The sequence below is a fragment of the Carya illinoinensis genome, chromosome 13 (genome assembly GCF_018687715.1).
Source record: "Carya illinoinensis cultivar Pawnee chromosome 13, C.illinoinensisPawnee_v1, whole genome shotgun sequence".
Classification (NCBI taxonomy): domain Eukaryota; kingdom Viridiplantae; phylum Streptophyta; class Magnoliopsida; order Fagales; family Juglandaceae; genus Carya; species Carya illinoinensis.
Window position 1 is genome coordinate 25,420,317 of NC_056764.1, and position 22,027 is coordinate 25,442,343.

General features: G+C 34.8%; 1 protein-coding gene across 1 annotated transcript; it reads left to right on the forward strand.

Annotated features, from left to right (window-relative positions):
- The first annotated feature begins 7,069 nt into the window (after positions 1-7,069).
- LOC122291286 (transcription repressor OFP6-like) lies at positions 7,070-8,184 on the forward strand. Its single transcript, XM_043098954.1, has one exon. The coding sequence runs from the start codon at positions 7,274-7,276 to the stop codon at positions 7,811-7,813; it is 540 nt and encodes a 179-aa protein (XP_042954888.1). The 5' UTR covers positions 7,070-7,273; the 3' UTR covers positions 7,814-8,184.
- The last annotated feature ends 13,843 nt before the right edge of the window (positions 8,185-22,027 follow it).

Sequence of the window (22,027 nt, forward strand, 5' to 3'; positions counted from 1 at the left end):
GTTGTGAACCAAGCAATTTATAACAAAGGGAGCAGAGCTGCAGAGGGTCAGTTTTCGTAATCAGTGGATGCTAGTCATGGGCTAGGTCGCATTGCCGGCCCAACTCATTTATTTATCCATATTTACTATTTTAGAATTTTAGGATAATTAATTCATTTTAAAAGTGATGAATTTTGATGCAGTAAAGTTTTGGGACAATCAATGAGAAGTTATAGATCATATAGAGATTTCGTAAAAGATAACTTATAAATTGATATAATTTTATATGATATATATATTTTTAATAAATTTTAACTAAAAATATTAAAAATTTTAACCCATAAAGATTTATTGATTTTAAATAAAACTTATGCCGAGAGTAAGATAAAATAAATATTAATTTTAAATAAGATTTGTATCCAATTTTACATATAGATTAAATTTATATATCCATAAATAAAGAGATATATAACACTTATGTCGTATCCTTCATTTAATCCAATTTCATCAGTTATTAAATTAGCTCTTGTATTTAAAATAAGAAGTGGCAGAATTGATGGATAACTTCACATCATTATTATAGAATAAGAATGAAATATGGTGTAGTATATTGTCTATTTTTACACTACTAAGATGGTAGCTCAGTTGGTACAAGCTAATATTTCATAGTTTCGAGATCAGGAGTTTGGATATAAGTTAAAACCACTTGTGGTATTAAAACTTGACTTTTGGGATATGAACTTTGAACTAGCTGGATACTTTAGAAGGTGTTATGGTGACAGGCCCGCTCTTTGAGTAGTAGTTATAGTTCAAACCAAACATTATGCAGTAGGGAGAGGCTCCAATGGTTACGTCCAGAAATGGTTGCTATGCTAGTAGCTCACACTTCCCATTTTCTTGAGAAAAAAAAAAATTGTATATTCCCATGATTAAACTACCGTTCTAGTCGTAGTCTTAAAACAAATTGTACCAATATTAAAGTTGGATGAACTTGGAAGGAAATATGAAGATTTGAGGATGTCCGGACATTTCTATAGTCACAAGTGTTAAAAAGGAGGGCTAATCAGAATTCTTTCCGTTGTGGAACCAAGGGAAGAATAGAAGGGGCAAAGTTGAGAATGCTTCCGGAGAGAAGGCAGCTTTGCTGGTTCTTACACGTACACCAAAGTTTGTACAACGTGGGACTCGAGTGTTTTAAAAATGGTAAGAGTTATAACTTATATATACATTTAACATATATAATTATGATAAAAAAAAAATAATTTTTTCAGTACTTATGTGCTATTGATTTTTGTTAGATGATCATGTGATGAATTAAAGTAAAAAAAAAAAAAATCATGTGAATTTTAGATATATTCACTTTATTAGAAAAACTTAATAAGTTACAATTTATTGACATAAAGGTAGGGTATACGTTACAATTTATTTCCATTCATGCAGTTTTGAGCCTATCTCTATTTGTGGTGAGTTTTACGTTAGGTTTGGATAGTAAGAAGTATTGAGAAGTGTTGTAAATGGTAGTAAAAAAATAAGTGAAAAGTAATAATAGAAGAGAATACCTGTGGAGTGGTTCGGCTGATAAACCCATAATAGCAGCCCCCATTCATAAGGCGACACATTGGCCATTTAATGAGCTTATTCTATACTTGCTCACACCTGATCATAATAGTAGCACTTACTCCTTCAATCTGTTGTTCCTCCCTCATTTCTTGCACTCCATCCCCAACAAAAGAAGATCTCGACTAAGATGGTGGTGGAACTCAACCCAGAAGGTAAAGGAGACCTAGGAGATGAGGACGCTCGACCCGAATGAACTATTCTCATCTTTCTCTCGTGGTAATCTCTCTCTCTTAGATTAGCATGAAGCACTAATTAGCATGGCGATTTGGGGTTTTTTTTGAAACAAGGTCTGTGGTATAAGGGGTTTATGAATGTTTTGAATGGCTATCTTAGAGTGACGGGAAGCCGATTTGGGGTTTTTGGGTAACCCTGTACGTTTTGAATGGTTATCTATGTCATAGTGGCTTTAAAAATTTTCAAATTTACTAGCAGTTTAAAACATACTCTTCAAGGTGGAGAATAAAGTTGGGAGTCTCGGCGGTCTTGTTGGCACTGGAAAATTAAGTTAGAGTCTTGGCATTTGAAGGTGAAGAATAAAACCCAAAGTTCTCTCTTTTGAAAACATCATTTTGTGATGGGGAAAAGGGGATTGATTGTATGTGATGAGATCTAATTACTTTAGTGTGATTTTGCCTACATGTCATATTGTGAATGGAGGGCTGCTTCTATGGGTTTATCAGCCGGATTGCTTTGCCACGTTTCTCATAATAGAATATTGAATAATAATAAAAACTAATGAATAACAGTAAAACATAAGTGAAAAGTAATAATAAAGTAATGAATAGTAGTAGAGTATACTGAGAATACCTGAAATACTTTGAGTACTCGAACACAGTCTATTTTATTCAACTTTTAACTTTTATCTCATCTTAATTAAATATCTAAACCTACCCTTAATAGTTTATATATATGTTTAAACCTTGTGTACGCCAATTGTCAATCTCATTGCTTAGAGCAACATCTCACCCGATAATCCTTAGAAAGTCAATACACACAATAATAAGACATTTCGTTTTGTTTTAATTTTCATTAATGTTAAGTAGGAGTGGAAATATATAATATGATTTACAAACCTGACACGAACATAATATGAAATGAGTATATTTGAGTTTTATATACATGAGTTAGGATCAAAATGGATTAACCTAATAAGACATAATTAATAAACAAATCAATTGTGATTTAGCCCCCAAAACCCGCAATCAACCTGTATATATAGCATGAATAAATTCTATTTTCAAATTATATAAATGTTTAGTTTTATATGCTTTTTTTTAAAAACTTATTATTGGGTTGTAATATTAATATTAGTATTTGACTATTTGATATATCAAGCAATTAATTTTTTTTTGTTAATATGTAATTTTATTTTATGAAAATATTAATTTTCTTATATATTATTGGTTTGAATAATTATAATAAATTGTTTTACTATAAATCTCGTTGTAATTATAAATGATTTATATAGTCATCATTGTATTATATATAAACTTATATTAATTGGGTTAAAAGAATAAATATTTGGATCAGCCCTACTTTTTATATAAAAGGATTGAAACATATTAGGCGGGCTAAACGAGTTTGAAATAGGTTAAACGGAACGTATCTAGGTTAACCTAATAAAAGTTAATTATTAAATAGGTTAAGTATAAGTCGTATTGTATCACCAGTTATTTATATGTGTATGTTAGAATTTTAGAATATGATCTGTTTAATTAAATGGGTAATATTCAGATTGACTCATATAGTCTAATACTCATGAATTGACAAGACATGAATACGAATTGCCACCCCTAATGCTAAGTATTGTTAGAGGGTATGTACTCTTTTTGAAAAAAGAGGAGTCCAAGTTAGTTCTTTTTTTATTTTTTTATTTTTTTTTATTTTTATTTTTTATTTATTTATTTTTTTATGTAGGTCAAGATTTTCTCTACTTTTTTCAAAGGGAGTTTGTGGGAGTTGCTTGCAAACTCTAAAATTATCTCTCTTTAATATTTTATTAGTAACTTTTATCTATTTCTTTTTGTAACTAAAATATTTCTCATCTTGAGTGCTGCAAAACAAGGAAGGGATGAGTTTATTGATGCCAAACCTCATAATTTCGAGAGTAAACCAGATAGAGGAGAAGTTAAGTGGCAAAAACCAACAAATGTGCTCAACAAGATTAATTGGGACGCATCAATCAGTGTGTAGGAAAAGAAGGTGAGAATTGGTGTGATTGTGAGGAATGCAGATGGAGATATTCTGGCATGTTTGAGCTCGGGGATTCAAGCTAGTATGAAGCCAGTGTTAGCTGAGGCATTAGCCTTGAGAAGGGCTATGTTCTTCTGTCAGGAAGTGGGGATCTCTTCGGCATGCTTTGAAGGGGATTCCCAGACTGTAGTGAATGATGCGAATGGCAAAGAGGAGGTCTGGGCAGAGCATGGAGTTGTCATAGAAGATATTAGGAAGATGTTAGGTGACAAACCGCAATGGTCTGTACAGTTTACATACAGGAAAACCAATAACACGGCTCATATACTTGCAAAGTTAGGATTTAATTGTAATGAGGAGAATGTTTGGATGGAAGATGGTCCCTTATAGATAATGAATTCTGTGATGAGGGAGAAATACTGTAATTCTTTTGAATAGAAATGAATACTATCTTTACTTCAAAAAATAAATATATATATTTCTCATCTACTTTATGTTAGAAATTAAATCTAAATTTCAAGGAAATAATTCTATTTATTAATCTTGTAATTTATGATTTATCTAATATTAACTACATACTATATATAAAAGAAAGTATGTATTGACCATGTACCAAAATCTTTGACCATAACTTTAACGACATTGGAAAGAGTACTTCAAATAATTAGTTAGTAATTTGACCTATATATATATATATATATAGGATATATATATATATATATCTCAGAAATATACGGAATTCAACTGAAACGCTGATAACAGAAGAAAAAGCAGAGAGATTCTAGTGCTTTTTATATGCAGAATATACAATAAAATCGGAATTTGAGAGTCATTGGTTACTTCTAATCAGTCATCTACTTGTGCTACAATTCTAAGCACAAAACAGAATTCAAAACGTTGATTTGCTTTCTCAAATTAGAAGAGATACTCAAGAATATTCAGAATCTGAAAACCCTTAACATTTCCCAACTCTCCAACAATAAAATAAACACCTCAATCCCATAACAATACTGGCCTGATCACTTATCAGTACTTGGCCGAAGTACTCCTGAAGAAGACATGCTCTATGGCTCTCATCATTAGAAAGCTGTTCCAATGCCGAAGCTTCCCAAGAACGGTGTTGGAGGACACAGCCTTTGTAGCTGCCAATTCGGAGCTGATAGAGTCGCCACCATTGGCGTATACTTCACTGAAAGATCTGTTGCCACGGCGGCCGCCATCGCGGGGTTTGAGCATGCAATCTGTTCATGAGATTCCTATTAGCAATTTTCTTGTTCAGAGGGCTGCCTGGGCATATTTGCAGCCAACACCAGTATCGGGAACATCATCGAGCTGCGGCAATCGATGGCTTTTTTCCCGTGTTTGGGAGGAGTTAAGGCCTCCGGTGAATGCTTGTATTAAATTCTTCAACAGGAAGGTTATGACGGCAATAACACAGGCTTTGGATAGGGTGTTCGGAGTTATTCATGATGTGGGTAGATCAGGACATGATCATGCAGATATGTACTGAGAATGTTCTAACTAGCATGCATTCATGAGACATTTTCTAGCTACCATGTTTGTTCTTGATTGTGGCTATCCAATCTTTTCTTTTTCTTGAAAGCTACATTATCGATTAATCTTTTGCTAGGTTTCACTTATAATTTTTTTCTCCCAAACCCTAAAATTTTGGGTGTTGATCATCGAGTAAAAAGAAAAAACACGTTTATTTATTATTATTTTTCCCTTCTTCTTCTTTGATATATATGGTTCTGATCGCCCAAAATGGGTCAGCCATGCATGAAAGTTCTTGTTGAAACTCTTTTCTTTTTTCTTTTAATTTGGAGCTTGATATTCAGAATTTGAATATTAGATGTATCCTAATCAGATTTGGATTAATTCCTTAATGTTTTTTTATTAAACTCTAATTAAGGTCTAAACCTAATTGAATTTTTTTCATTATCTTTATGTTAAGTAAATAATATGGAGCCCATTTTATGGGTTTATCTCTCTACCACCTAGACCTGAAATTTGTTTTTTTTTTCATTTTTTATTGTTTAAATTTCATAATGATCTTAAAGTTATCAAACAAGAGAAGAGATATTAGCCGTTGTTTAATATCTCTTCTAAGAGTTTTACTATATACAAGTATAGTCGCGCACTAATCTGTATACCAATATTGATTTATTTATATTTAAAATTTAAATTAACACTGTTTTTAATAAAATTTACTTTTTGACCAATCACATTACATTGGTCCACAGATTAGTACACAATTATGCTTGCAACTATATTTTTCCTTCATCTAATGATCTATATTGGGCACTTTTAAAAGAAATGAACAAAAAAAAAAAAATCATAATCTAATAATTAGTCGTAGGCCTTTTGATTTAACTTCACTCCAAGTATTTTTTTTTTAAATAAAATAAAATACATCTCATGAAGCAATCTTTGAATGATTGATCTACGTACCTACAGACCTCATGATTTATTAATTCCCCTAAATTAAATAAATTTGTTGATCACGTTATTGATGATGACTCTAATTATTGAAGTAATATTTGCGTGTCATCTAAATAAATAAAAACAATTTTTTAGATTGAGTAATGCTATTTATCATTTTAATTCTCATCATCTTTTCATTATCTCATAATGTGACATCATATGATCGAGACTATTTATTATATTTTATTTATAAACCTATAATCTAATACCACATTACGGGATGATGAGAGGATAAAAAAAAAATAATGAACAGATTTTTTTTAATTATAATTGAAGTTGTCCTTCCGGCCATTTTACTCTGTTAATTCAAGCTTAATCATCGAAACAGCTTTGAGAATTCAAATTAATTTGAGATCATAACAAACATATCTTACATTAATTTCTTTTAATTTTTGAAACAAATCCTATATGAGAAACGTTTTAGTCACAAAATAGATATAATATATCACAATTTTTAACGTATCATATAAAATTATATAAATTTGTGAGTTTAATTTTATAAAATCCTTTTCGTAAGCAACACTTTTCTTTGCATATATATATATATAATCAAACTGAGATTTTATAATTATTAAAGGCTAATTTAAAATAGACCTCTTTAATTAATATAATAAATAGATTATTGTTTATTCTAGTCAGATAAACATAAATTCAAAATAAATAAATAAATAATCTTAATTATAGTGAGGGTCCCATGATGACGAGGATCGTCACGTGCATCATACAGTACCGATGAATTCAACAAAGCTAATATTAATATGTTGCAAATGCACCCATAAATCTCTCAACAAACAAGATTTAGAGAGAAGTGGACTCCAACCCAAAAACACACCTTTTTCTATCTTCACTTCCCCATTACCACAAGCCATTAGTACTGAAAACGACTCCTAACAACTGCACCGTTTATCTCTCTCTCTCTCTCATCCCTAAGCCTTTAGGAGGGTATACTGCAAAGGGTTCATCTCTCTCTCTCTCTCTCTCTCTCTCTCTGTCTGTGATGTCTTCCAACAAGAAATTAAAGCTTCTCAGAACCATATTTGGAACCAATGCAGGGTGTGGCTGTGGCAGGCCAAAAGCCTCAGATGTACATGAGCCAACCCAGAAGCCAAAAACCACCAACAGTCCTGCCGAAAACCCAAAGCCTTGCATTTCCTCCTCGAGTTCCTGCGACAGGAATGGCGGCCTTTCAATGGACGAAGAAGAATTCACTTCCACCTCAATTTCTGAAGCCGAAACCGATCTGATCAGGAGTTCAAAGAATCCCAAACCGTGCCAAAAAATCATCAACAGCATCGCCGTCGAGAAGGATTCCAGCGACCCTTATCAAGATTTCCGGCATTCCATGCTGCAGATGATCCTGCAGAAAGAGATATACTCGAAAGAAGATCTCCAAGAGCTTCTTAATTGCTTTCTTAAGCTGAATTCTCCTTGCCACCATGATGTTATCTTCAAAGCTTTCAAGGAGATCTGGGATGACGTTGTCTCTGATAGGCTGATCTTGCTGAAACCAGCTTGCGTTGAAGAAAAGCCATGTTAATCCTAGCCAGACATTGCACGTGTCAGAGCCATGGGAGCACATTAAATTCACACGTGCGAAGGGAAGATGCAATGGAAGGTCACAACTAATTCATTGACCATCAATTGATGAGGTTAAAGGCATGGACGTCATGAGATCAAGATAAGCCATGTGGTGGAGGCCTTGAGGAGGGGTTTTTGCGTGTAAAAATGTATGTTGGAGCACTTTTTAACTTTTGTGGCCATCCATGCTAAGTTGTAGTCTAGGTGTTTTTTATGTATCGATTTTCTTTTTCTTTAGCAGTTAATCCTCATGTCATGAAATTAACTTCCTAAATGATCAACATTTATAAGGAGAAATAATATTTTAACTGTAAAAGGATTATATAAAAATAATCTCATAAATTGACGTAATTTGATGTGTAATTACTTGAACTAGATTAATTACTATTTAAACTCGTGATGATTTTGAAATTAGTTCTCCTCTAATCGATTTGCCCTTGTTAAAGAACAATTATTCGATAATGAAAAACCAAAAAAAGGTTTCCAGATCAGAGACTTCGGTAGAAGTGATTATTTTGATTTAGGCAGTACTAGATGCGCTACAACAGATAGTGGTTTTTTGTGATTACAATTGGAAAATTGTCACAAAATCTTGTTTTGTGGCAAAAAAGTCACCAAAAAGTCATAGCATTAACCCATCACTGAATGTGACAGTTGGTTACGTACCCAAAAAGTGCAAATTCTGCTGTTGCTAGTGCTAAGTAGTGCCTTGCTATTTGGTTACACCCAAAAAAATAAAGGTATAATAGATAAAGAAGAAGAAGAAAATATTCATAAGCTTGAGTTGAGATATGCGTAAATTGTGTAACTATTAGTACTACATTTAATTTGTTGTCATACAATGCCTAAAATGGAATTTTGCTTAATTAGGGGAAGAATGATATAAAGGGATGGGAGTTTGCTCTCTTTTTCTATGTAACTTACGAGTGCAACAACTATGTAACCGGGTTTTAAAAAAAAAGAAAACTAAATAAAAGAAAACCACCCTGAAGGCTAAAACTGTCATATCCTGTTTCATTTTTTCCAAAAGTGTTAGATCTATAAAGAAATTTCATAAACTCACGTGTCTTGATGATATAATACGTCATATTTACTTTACAGTAAAATAAATATACAACCTGACACATCATATGAAACCACGTTAGTTTGTGAGATGTATTTATAGATATATTATTTTTTATTTTTTTAATAACTAATTACTAAGAGGGGCACCTTACCAACCAAGTGATACCATTGGTAAGCTAAATAGAATAGCTTTAAAAAAAAAAAAAAAAAATCAATACAAGCTAATCTTATTATAAAAAAGATTCAGATAGTAAATCTTTTGTCCCTCATTACAAAACTAGTAATAAAGATAGGTCATTCCTCGATCCAGACCTTTTCACCCTTTAAAGACAAAGCATACTTAGCAAGCAAGTGTGCCATTGTATTTCCATCTCTAGGAACACGTTCCACTCATTTCTTCCCGCTAAGAAACCTTTGATGTCTTTTATAATATGTTTGAACCATGAAGAGTCTTCCTTGGCTTTGTTCACAACATTGATGATAGCTTGGGCATCACCCTCCAAAGTCACATTCCTAAAAGCTAGATCATTACATACTTCTAGGGCCATCCAAAGTGCATAACTTTCAGCCAATTTGTTTGAGTTACATCTCTTCTGTGTGTATAGACAGATGCCAAGATTTCCCCATTTGCATCCTTTATAATGACCCCCAACCCCATTTTCTTGCCTTTTGGATATAAGACAACATCCCAATTTGTCTTTACAGAATACAATTCTGGTTTTCTCTAGTGGTTGATTACTCTCCTTGTGCCAGCTCTTGTATGCCTCATTTTCAAAAAAACCTGAGCAGACTGGTAGTCTTCCATACCTTCATTGGCCATATGGATCACCTTTCTTGGGATATGGATTTGATCCTCAAAAATGAAATCATTTCTTCTTAGCCATATCTTGCTCATGGTTGTTGCAATCCATTCCATCTCTGCATTTTTTAGCTTCCTCATTAGTTTCTCCAAATCTCAAGGAAATCCTTTTCAACATAATATCAGATCCAGGTTTTGACCTGTGAAAACAAAATTCTTCATTCTCCTTTCAAGCTTTTCATCATACACCTTCCCTGCTCAGATATTTTCCTTTTTTTTTTTTAGCTCTTCGATTACCTTTATTCCAATGTTAAATGAAAATTTTTTGAATGCTACCCAACCAACCATCTCACCTTTAGATGACCCAAAAAGCCCCTTCTACATTCACCACAGTGACAATGCCAACACTGTGGTTGTCATCCCTCATCTTATTGGTCCAAACTACCTATCCTGGCATCGATCTTTCACCGTAGCCATTTTTGTGAAGAATAAGCTTGGGTTTCTGGATGACAGTATATCAACACCAAATTTGACCGACTCTCTCTACATTCCATGGTTACGCTGTAACAACCTTATACTCTCATGGTTGCCTCCAGCATTCTTTACATCAGTTCAGCCAAGGATGTGTGGGAAAAATTGAAGACTAGATTTGTTTAGCCCGATAACGTGAGGATTTATCATCTCCAGCAACAACTCTGTACCATCTTGCAAGGCACTCATATAGTAAGCGAATACTTTACTCAACTTAATTATCGACCTGTGCCTTCTTACTCATGTGGTTTATGTACATGTAAGGCTCTTAAATATGTTGGTGAAGTTTAGGAGTTAGATTATGTTTTCAAATTTCTTATAGGTTTGAACGATACATATGAGCATGTTAGGGGACAGATTATACTAATGATAAGACTTTCTCTCTAGTCTTGCAAGAGGAAAGACAAAGGCAAATTAGGACTTTAGCCATGCTTTTGGAACTAATATATATTAATTCTTTCATTACTTTATCATTGGTTTTATATGGAAAAATGAATAAATCAAAGTTGTGATTTTAATTGATTAAAAGCATGAATTTCTGCTCTAATTTTATCAACTGTTGATTAATATGGATTATGGTACATTTCGCTCGAGCGGCGGCTTCTGGCCGCTCGAGCGAAGTCAGGCAGATTCAAACGCTCGACTTCCGCTCGACAGTGGGCTCGAGTGAGATGCGGGAAAAGAGATCGCTCGAGCGAATTCAGGCAGAGTCGAACGCTCGATGTTCGCTCGACAGGCCGCTCGAGCAAACTTAGGCAGAGTCGAACGCTCGATGTTCGCTCGACACTCCGCTCGAGCGAATATCGCATTTTTACAGATCAGGGTTTATTCCGTCGTCAGAGTATATATATATTTTTTTTACATCTTAGGACGACGCTTGGGCTGGAAAACTCATTTTTGAGTAGAGAAACACTTAGAATTCATTTTTTCTTTGTATTTCATTCAGATTCGGAGAGGAGGATTCATTCAATCGATCATTCACGCAACTACACAATTTCCACTGGATCATTCACTCACACTGCAGCAGATTGAAGAACTCCTTGAGGGGTCCAATTGCCATTGCAGCTCAGCCTCCTCCACCGCTTCGAATCTTCATCTCCATTCAACTGGCTTGATCTTTTCAATTCCCTACTTGCTATTTCATTTCAGTTTTGAGTTTCTGAATTATTTTAGAGAATTTTGATTTAGACGTTTGAGTAATTTATTTGTTATTCATTTAATTAATGTTATTTATTTTTATCGTTTCGTTAAGCTTTCATTTTAGTAGTGATTACAATTACGGTGGTTTAATTTGAGAATTTGTGAATTGAATATAATGATGAACCCTAGAACATTGAATTTGAGGTTTTTCAATTTTCAGTGCATATTTTATCAATTACTTCTTAATTTAGTTTAATTCTTAATTTAGTTTTATTAATTTCTGAGTTTAATCTATTAGTCCTTTACATTCCAATCCGACAATCAAAATCTAAAAACATGAATCTAGTCCATGACTAGTACCCTTTTCCATCCATTGCACATACCATCATTTTATTTTCTCTTTGTTTCACATTTTTCAACGAGTTTGATTTTTAAGTAACTTTCCCTGAGGAGACGATCTAAGAATTTATTCCTAATTATTACACGACATCCTCCTGCACTTGGGATAGCTTTAGTGCTACTCATTTTTGAGTGAGTCACCTGTGCCTTCTTACTCATGTGGTTTATGTACATGTAAGGCTCTTAAATCTGTTGGTGAAGTTTAGGAGTTAGATTATGTTTTCAAATTTCTTATAGGTTTGAATGATACATATGAGCATGTTAGGGGATAGATTATACTAATGACAAGACTTTCTCTCTAGTCTTGCAAGAGGAAAGACAAAGGCAAATTAGGACTTTAGCCATGCCAATACCTGAACCATCAGCTTTAGCTATTTTTAATGGCAATTCTAGAAGGAAATAGAGGTATGAGCTTACCTATAACTATTGTGAAAAACCTGGTCACCTAAGGGAGAAGTGTTATCGACTGATAGAATTTTCCCCTAACGTCAAATTTAACAAGTCTAAGCCCAATTACAGTGCTGGAAATACCTCTATCCCACACTCTGCCAATTAGGTCAGCTCTCAAGGCCAAGATAAAGAGATGGTGGAGAGTCCGTAGCTAGCCCTCGCTCACCTCAAATTCAGCAGCTTATGGCTCTCATCAATGGTCAAATGTCACAGTTGAATCGAAAGGACACATCTCTTGTGCAAGCCACCACTTAGTCTCAAACACCCACAACTGAAAATAATTCCCTCACTTCATCCTACTCAAACATGGCTGGTATTATCCATTTTTCCTCTATTTTCTCTGCTTCTCATCACATGATTTTTTGTCACTCACACACAAAAAATCAGAAAACACCACTAATATTCCTTGGATAGTCGACATTAGTGCCACAGACCATATGGTCTGTTCCACCTCTTTCCTCACCTATTATTTGCACAACCAAAGCACAAGTTCAATTACTCAATAGTTCTTGTCTTGATGTTACACACATTGGCACGGTTCAACTCTAAAAAACCATCACTCTCACTGGTGTTCTCTATGTGCCTTCTTTCTCCTTTAATCTTATTTGGGTTAGTAAGCTCACTCGTGAATCCTCTCTTTGTCTTGTTGTCTTCTTGAATGATTTTTACTTCATACAGGTCCTATCTTTATGGATAACAATTGGACTTGCTAAAATTCATCATGGCCTTTACTTCCTTCTCACAAGTTCTCAAGAAGACAAAGCTGTCATCCAGTCAACTCTTGTCAATTTCAAAGACACATCTTTTTCCCCCAATCCTCAACTTTGCAATGCGGTGACACAACTAGATTTCAAGCTTTGGCATCTTAGATTAGGACATCTATCAGATGAATGTTTGAAGCTAATTTCATCTATTTCTTTAGATGCCAATTGTAAGCTTCCCTCAAATTACAATATTTGTCACTTACTAGAACATAAACGAGTCCTTTTTTATTTTAGCACTTCTTGTACCTCTTCTAATTTTGATTTAATCCATTGCGATATATGGGAACCTTACTCTCAACCCTCTTTGCAAGGACATCATTATTTTCTCACAATTGCTGATGACCATAGTCGAGTTACTTGGGTGTACCTTATGAAATTTAAAATTGAGGTTAGACAGCTTTTACAAAATTTTATCCTTATGCTACAAACTCAGTTTAACTCCAACATAAAACAAATCAAATCTGATAATGGATTGGAATAAATGCTTGACTTTTACAATTCTCATGGCATTCAACATAAAAAAACATGTGTTTACACACCCCAACAAAATGGGGTTGTCGAAAGGAAGCATTGACACCTCCTTAATGTTGTTAGAGCTCTTCTCTTTCAAGCCTCTCTCCCACTCAAATTTTGGGGAGATACCATTTTGACGGCAACCTATCTCATCGATTAACACCCACACCTATTTTGAAAAATAAGACTCCATATGAAGTTCTCTTCTGCTCACCACCTTCCTACACTTATTTAATGGTCTTTAGATGCATATGTTATGTTTCGACCCTAGGGGTGCCATATGTGCTTTCATTGGTTATTCTGCTAGCACCAAAGGATATAAAGTCCATAATTTGGATACCAACGCCACTTCCATTTCTAGAGATGTTGTCTTCATTGAGTCGAACTTTTTTTTCAAAATTTCCCCTTACCAATCAATCACCTTCTCCTCACTCTGATTTGGTCATTCCAACAATTTTACCTAATTTCACAACTCCTCTTGTCTTAGCTAATCCTTCTCCTTCCTCGCCAACTCCTCTCACAAATTCTGACCACCTCACGGTTTAAGATCTATCTCCTCCTCCCTCTAATTTTTCACCCATTAATTCTAAGCTTGTACAAGCTTCCACTTTTGTTCTTACCCAAGACAGTAGTCCAGTCCTTCTTAGAAGGTCAAAACGTAAGAGACATATTCATTCCTATCTCCAGGACTATCATTACTCTCTTGCCTCTCAAACTTTTAGTCCTGGTCTTTCTCCCACTTCTTATCCCCTTCAAAACCACATTTCATATGATCATCTATCCTCAAATCACAAAGCCTATAGCTTGTCTCTTTCCCTCACACATGAACCTAAGTCTTACAAAGAAGCTGTGATTTATGGCCCATGGAGGGATGCCATGCAATCTGAAATTGAGGCCCTTGAGGCCAATGGTACTTGGTCCATCACCCCTTTGCCTCCTGACAAGAAATCTGTGGGTTGCAAATATGTGTATAAAGTTAAGCTGAAATTAGATGACACACTTGACAAGAATAAAGCTCACTTGGTAGCAAAGGGGTACGCCTAAAGGGAAGGTTTTGACTACCAAGAGACCTTTAGTCCAGTGGCCAAGATGACAACAGTTCGGCTCTTCCTTGCTTTGGCAGTAATCAACAATTGGCATCTTGCCCAACTAGATGTTCACAATGCTTTCCTTCATGGCGATTTGGATGAGGAGATTTATATGGATCTACCACCAGGTTATGTGGTCAATGGGGAGTCTTCGGAAGGTTGGTTTATGGATTACACAAGTCTCTCTATGGTTTGAAACAAGCTTCTGGACAATAGAATTCGAAATTTACTGCTTCTTTATTGTCTATTGGTGTATCAATCAAAGTCTGATTATTCATTGTTCACTAAGACTGATCAGCAAGGTTTCATAGCTCTCTTAGTGTAAGTGGATCATATAATTGTGGGAAGTAGCAATTAGAATGCCATTAAATTTGTTAAAAGTTTTTTGCACACTCAATTCAAGATTTAGGATTTAGGCCCTTTGAAATTTTTCTTGGGGGTATAAGTTGCAAGAATGACAGTTGGCCTCCATATTTGCCAAAGAAAATACACTCTTAAGATCTTAGAAGAGGCTGGGTTACTTGGTTATCACACTCCTCTATTGATCTGCTAATAGATATTACTTCTTATCGAAGATTGATTGGCAGGCTCATTTATTTGACCATTGCACGGCCAGATATCGCTTATGTTATTAGTGTACTTAGCCAATTCATGGATAAACCATCTCAAATCCATCTCCTTTATGCTCACAGAATTATAATGTATTTGAAAGGCTCAATTGGTCAGGTACTCTTCTTCTCTTCAAACTCCTCTTTGCATCTTAAAGCATATAGCAATTCGAATTAGGCAGCATGCTCTAAAACTAGAAGGCCTATCACTGGGTTTTGTATTTTTCTTGAAGATTCATTGGTGAGCTGAAAATCAAAGAAACAACCAACTGTATCTCGGTCATCTGTTGAAGCAGAATATCAAGCTTTAGCTTTTACATGCTGTGAGATAGTTTGGCTGATCACTCTTTTGAAAGACTTCAACATAGAGCACAAGCAACCTGCCTTACTTTCTTGTGATAACCAGGCTACAGTTCACTTGACTAAGAATCCTATTTTTCACGAGAGAACAAACCATATAGAGCTAGATTGCCACTTTGTTCAAGAAAAGGTGGCTGCCGGGTTGGTTGTTCCTATAAATGTTGGTTCAAATGTTCAATTAGCAGATGTTTTTACTAAGGCATTGCCAACTGCAAGTTTTTATTTTTTATTATCCAAGATGGACACCTTGAATATATATGTCCATCTTGAAGGGGAGTCTCAAAAGGTCCAGAAATAACTCAAGATGGCCAGCTCATCTCCATCGCATAACCCTGCAGCTTCAGCACATGATAGCAAAAATTGTGACAACAACAAGGAAATTGGCAAGGATGTGTGAAGGATATTCTCTGTAGCTCGATGACTCCACTACAACACTATTAGTCAGGATTTTGTTTTCTTTCTTTCCACTACACAGAGTCCATACATGTATTCCTTTCTCATAGTTGTACAGAGTAGCTGTAGGTTTGTTAGTTGTTCCTTTATTTTCATTGGTTGTGAGCTCTTTGTATAAGTTGTATATAAGTCACACAACTATGTACAGAAATGTAATGAGAAATATACGAGAATAGAATTTCTTTCATCAATTCTCGAATTCTCCAAATCCAAGGGATTTTGCCTATCAACCTTACCAATAAAGGAGCTGCTCACCAAACATTTCTTTCAAAGTTAAGGTAAATCATGTCCTGGCTGTTTCATGTACGATCTGTGGGTCGGAGGAGGTCATTGTTCATTGACCATCCATAGTAAGTAAGGTCTATGAGACCTATAGCTAAAGATTAAAGAGATTTTTCTAAAATTAGGCATAGATATAAAGGTGGTGCACAATGTCCGATAGAGTCCTAAAATAGCTAGCCTTGCAGCAAAAAATCAATGGGAAGGAAGGAAAAAAAAAAAGATAAAAAATGGAGGAGAAGAAGGAGATGGAAAGGAAGGTAGACTAATATATAGAAGTGACAAGAAAAACACTACAATAAAAGGCCTTATTGTGGGACAAAACTTGCCCCCAAAACGTTTTAGCCAACAAACTTTTGCCAGCTTGTTCAATATCGATAGAACGAATAAGGAAAGAAGTTTGTTTATGTTTTAATAATGATCTTAGAAATGCTATTCTTGTTTTCTTGAAAGGACATTGTCATCATTCATTCATCAAGAGACTTACATCCATGATCGGATATATTTTGAAATGTTTCCATATCAAATATGATATTATAAACCAAAATAATGCATTTGGAGTTCCACTAGTATACTATTACCTTTTGTGACTAGTCTGATTTTTACTACTGCTGATACTCTCTACAAACAAACATTTAAGAGACAACACTCTCTGCCTAAATAGAGACTCAATTTCACCCTTCATAGAAGGAGAAAACTCAACCCCTACAGACAAAAGTTCGAGAGATGAACTTTTTTTAATTAAAAATAAGGAAAAAAAAGGAAAGAAATAACATATGTGCGAAAAATGATGAATTAAAGGTTGGACCAACTTTGGTAGATTTCAGAATCTGTGACAGTGTGTGAAGGCAACACACTTGTATCTTTTCAGCCACAATGATCAGATCTAAAAAACCTGGTAGTGGCGAGTCCGGTGATTTAGCGTGTGTAGCGAGAAATGCTCGAAGGGGTGGCACGTGAGGACCACGCGCTGTGGTTTTTACAAAATCGCCACTTTCATCTGAATGACTTGTAGCCTAGGAGTCTACGTGTGCCGTGTATGTCTCTTGAGAGTTGCTGGAAAGCTGTAGATTTATCTTTTTTGACCTTGAAGGAAGAAAAATAAGTAAAAAGAACTACCTTAATAGATATGGTGAGTGGATGGAGGAAGGAGGGAAAGGAGAGGGAGAATGATGCGGAAGCTGGCCTCCTCCAACGAAAATCAGATTTGGAGCCCTTAATGTTTTACGAGAGAGAGGAAAGGAGTAGAAATCTATTCTCAATAAAATCGCAAACTATTAGAAATGCTATTCTAAAAACTTACATCCTATTTCATCTACATGATATAATTTGATTTATTATAATTTGATTTATAAGATTCAAAATTTAAATTATATTATGTGGACGATGTGTGGTGTGCCTTAGAGTAGGGATATTTATTATCTTATTATGTACTATTTATTTTTTGTATTAAATCAAACTAATTGATTGTAATTTCAATTGTTTGAATGGTTAAGTGTGAATGACACTTACGTGCACCTTCAAGGATGGAATCCAAATTTCAAAAGCTTTTGGGATAAATTTCTTCTTCCATCCAAAAATAAAAACTATTCAAAAAGTACCTTTTACAGCAGTAAGAGAAACCACACGGAACAGAGGTGAGGGAAGTAAAAGCCCTCTCATAGAACTAAAAGGACTGAAAAATAACTTCATGGTAGTATTATAAAGTGCCAAGCTCCTCATCAATGTGGGATTCAGTGTTGGACATAGAAAGGTTGGGATCGGCCCAACTGCTCACAAAATAGGACACCATTCTTTTTGGTAGAACTTCTTTCAATTTTGCAATACAACGAAATCTGAGAACCTTTTTCTCATCTATCTTCCATTATGTTGCATAAACTTATAAGTTCAATTTAACAATCAAAATTTGGGGACCTTAAGTTAGCAAAATGCCAAAACCATGTGTTTTAAAAGAACAACAAGAAACAACCTTTACCAGAACTTCAACATCATGCAAAACTCATTCAAAGTTTCCCTCATAAGGTTTCTTTTGCCGAGTAATGTTACATAAAGTCGTAAAGTGTACAAGTATTGTGTAGTTATTTTAAAAAAGAGTAAGGTCTACTATTAAAAAATTAATTTTCTTTTTATGTGGGTCCCTCATTTATTTACTTTTTTCAAAGTGATTACACGACACTTACATACTTACAACTGCAAATATCATTTCTCTTGCCAAAATATGAGGGAAAGCGACTAACTTTGGCAAAACATTGTCTAACATTCAGCTGAGTAAAGTAGGGAGTAATTGTCTCTATATACAATCCTAGAGTACGCATGTCTTGCGCATTCATTTTGAAAAAATTATGAAGTCTATTATTAAAAAATTAATTTTTTTAACGTGAATCTTAAATTTATCCACTTCTTTTTAAAGAGAGTGCACAATAATTGTATGCCTTAGGATTGCAACAATCATCTCTTAATTTTAAATTTGTAACAATGGATTTCTAAATTTGCTCAATAATTGTTGTCCCAAAAACTTATTTATATTATTAATATTTTATTAATCCTCATCAACACAAAAACTATTTTATTAATCCTCAATAAAGTTATATTAATACAAATAAATTAAATTGTGATTAGAACAGCAAGACCACTTATTTATAGCTAATAGATGAGTATTTGGAAAAGTCCAAGAATTTCAAAATTTTGACCAATAAAAACAAAAAAACTGTTAGGTTGAAAATATGACGGCTAGAAAATGAAAAAGAAATGTTATTGTTGTTATAAAACTATCGAAAGGAGAGAGAGAGAGATAGTTCTCAGAGAAGTTATGAAACTTATGAATTTCTTAAAGAATTCAACGATATATATAGGCGTAGGAACTATGCCAGTTACTATGCAGTACTATGCTGGTATTGTGCATATGTACTATGCCAGTTACTATGCAGTACTATGCTAGCACTATGCACTATGCGATGTCGGCCATTTACTATGCCAGTTACTATGCAGTACTATGCTGGCACTATGCGCACTGTGCGATGTCGGCCATTTATTATGCCAGTTACTATGCAGTACTATGCTGGCACTATGCACACTGTGCGATGTCGGCCAGTTACTATGCAGTACTATGCTGGCACTATGCACACTGTGCATTTGACGGCTAGCTCAAGGTGGTCATACAATTTTACAATATTATTTTACAACACTCCCCCTTTGGATGACCACATATAATGAATATGCCTCGTTAAAACCTTGCCAAGGAAAAACCCTGTGGGAAAAAACCAATGGCGAAGGAAAAAGAGTACAATATTCATGTGTACCGTAAAATGCTTTAAGATTGCCTCATTAAAACCTTGCGAAGGAAAACCCAGTGGGATAAAACCTTAGCGAAGGAAAAAGAGTACAATCAGCATAAGTCTTCAAGACGTTACTCCCCCTGAAAAGTGCATGATAAAAGGTCTTCAAGTCTCCGCATTCCAATGTTCTGCACAATCTTCTTAAATGTTGCAGTTGGTAATGCTTTTGTGAATAAATCTGCCAGATTATCACTTGATCGTATCTGCTTGACTTTAATTTCACCTTTTTCTTGAAGTTCATGAGTATAAAAGAATTTAGGTGAAATATGTTTGGTTCTATCACCTTTGATATATCCTCCTCTAATTTGAGCAATACAAGCAGCATTATCTTCGTATAAAGTTGTTGGACTATCATTAATCACTGGAAGACCACACTTTTCTTGAATATGTTGGATCATTGATCTTAGCCAAATGCATTCTCGACTTGTTTCATGAATTGCAATGATCTCTGAGTGATTTGAAGATGTAGCAGATAGTGTTTGTTTGACAGATCTCCATGATATAGCAGAATTTCCATAAGTAAATACATATCCAGTTTGAGATCTACCTCTGTGTGGATCTGAAAGATAACCTGCATCTGCATATCCAACTAATTGTGGACTTGAACCATATTGATAAAATAATCCCATATCAACCGTACCTCGAAGGTATCGAAGGATATGTTTAATGCCATTCCAATGTCTTCGAGTTGGTGCGGAACTATATCTTGCAAGTAAATTAACTGAAAATGCAATATCAGGCCGAGTGCAATTTGCAAGATACATCAGGGCTCCAATTGCACTGAGATAAGGTATTTCAGAACCAAGAATTTCTTCATTGTCTTCACAAGGATGAAATGGATCATTCTGCACATCAAGTGATCGAACAACCATTGGAGTACTCAGGGGATGAGCTTTGTCCATGTAAAAGTGTTTCAAGACTTTCTCTGTATAATTTGACTGATGAATGAGAATTCCATTTGGCAAATGCTCGAGCTGCAGGCCGAGACAAAATTTCGTTTTGCCAAGATCTTTCATTTCAAATTCATTCTTTAAATATGTAGTGGTTCTTCTGATCTCTTCAGGAGTTCCAACAAGATTTAGATCATCAACATAAACCGCAATAATAACAAATCCGGAGTCTGATTTCTTAATAAAAACACATGGGCATATTGGATTATTCTCAAATCCTTCTTTCAATAGATATTCGCTAAGGCGTTTATACCACATGCGTCCGGATTGTTTTAACCCATATAAAGATCTTTGAAGCTTAATAGAATACATACTTCTGGATGTACTCAGATTAGAAGCTTTAGACATTTTATATCCTTCAGGGATTTTCATATATATGTCATGATCTAATGATCCATATAAATATGCGGTGACCACATCCATCAACTGCATATCCAATCTTTTTATAACTGCCAAACTAATCAAATATCTGAATGTGATTGCATCCATAACAGGAGAGTATGTTTCCTCATAATTAATCCCCGGTTTCTGCAGGAAACCTTGTGCAACAAGTCGTGCTTTATATCGCACAATTTCATTACTTTCATTACGTTTACGTATAAATACCCATTTATATCCAACGGGCATTACACCCTCTGGTGTTTGTATAATTGGTCCAAAGACCTCTCGCTTTGCTAGCGAGTTTAATTCAGCTTCAATAGCTGATTTCCATTTTGGCCAGTCATTTCTACGTCGACAGTCTTCGACAGTTATTGGCTCAATTTCTTCATTACTTCTGGTAATGTCAAGAGCCATTTTATATGAAAATATGTTGTCGACAACAGTTTTATTTCTATTCAAAATTTCTCCTGTATTCATGAAATGTATCGAGATCTCGTTATTTTCAGGTACCTGTCCCTCTTCAAGGGAAGACATTTCATGAAATACCTCTTCAGGAGGTTCTTTCTCAGGAGATTTACTCTCTTCATGAGCATCAATTACTTTTATGGCCTGTGTTGGTATGGACTCTTCAGGAGTACCAAATTCATTTTGTATTTTCCTCTTCCGAGGAATTTTGTCCTTAGCACCAATAGGCCGTCCACGCTTCAGGCGTATCTTAGACTCGCCTATTGCTATTTTGGCAACTTGTCCTTCAGGGACTGCAATCCTTGCTAGAACATTAACAGCAGGAATATATAATTTTACCACACCTTTAGTGTCAGTAAATGCATCCGGTAATTGGTTTGCAACACTTTGCAAATGAATAATCTTTTGAACCTCTAGATTACATTCTTTTGTACGAGGATCAAATTGGGAAAGAGCTTTATTTTCCCAAGTAATTTCCTGTCATGCTTCAGGCACCAACTTCTCATTACACAATGTTTGTCGTGCTTCAGGCACCGACTTCTCATTACCCATTGTTGGAAAAATGGATTCGTCAAAATGACAATCCTCAAAAC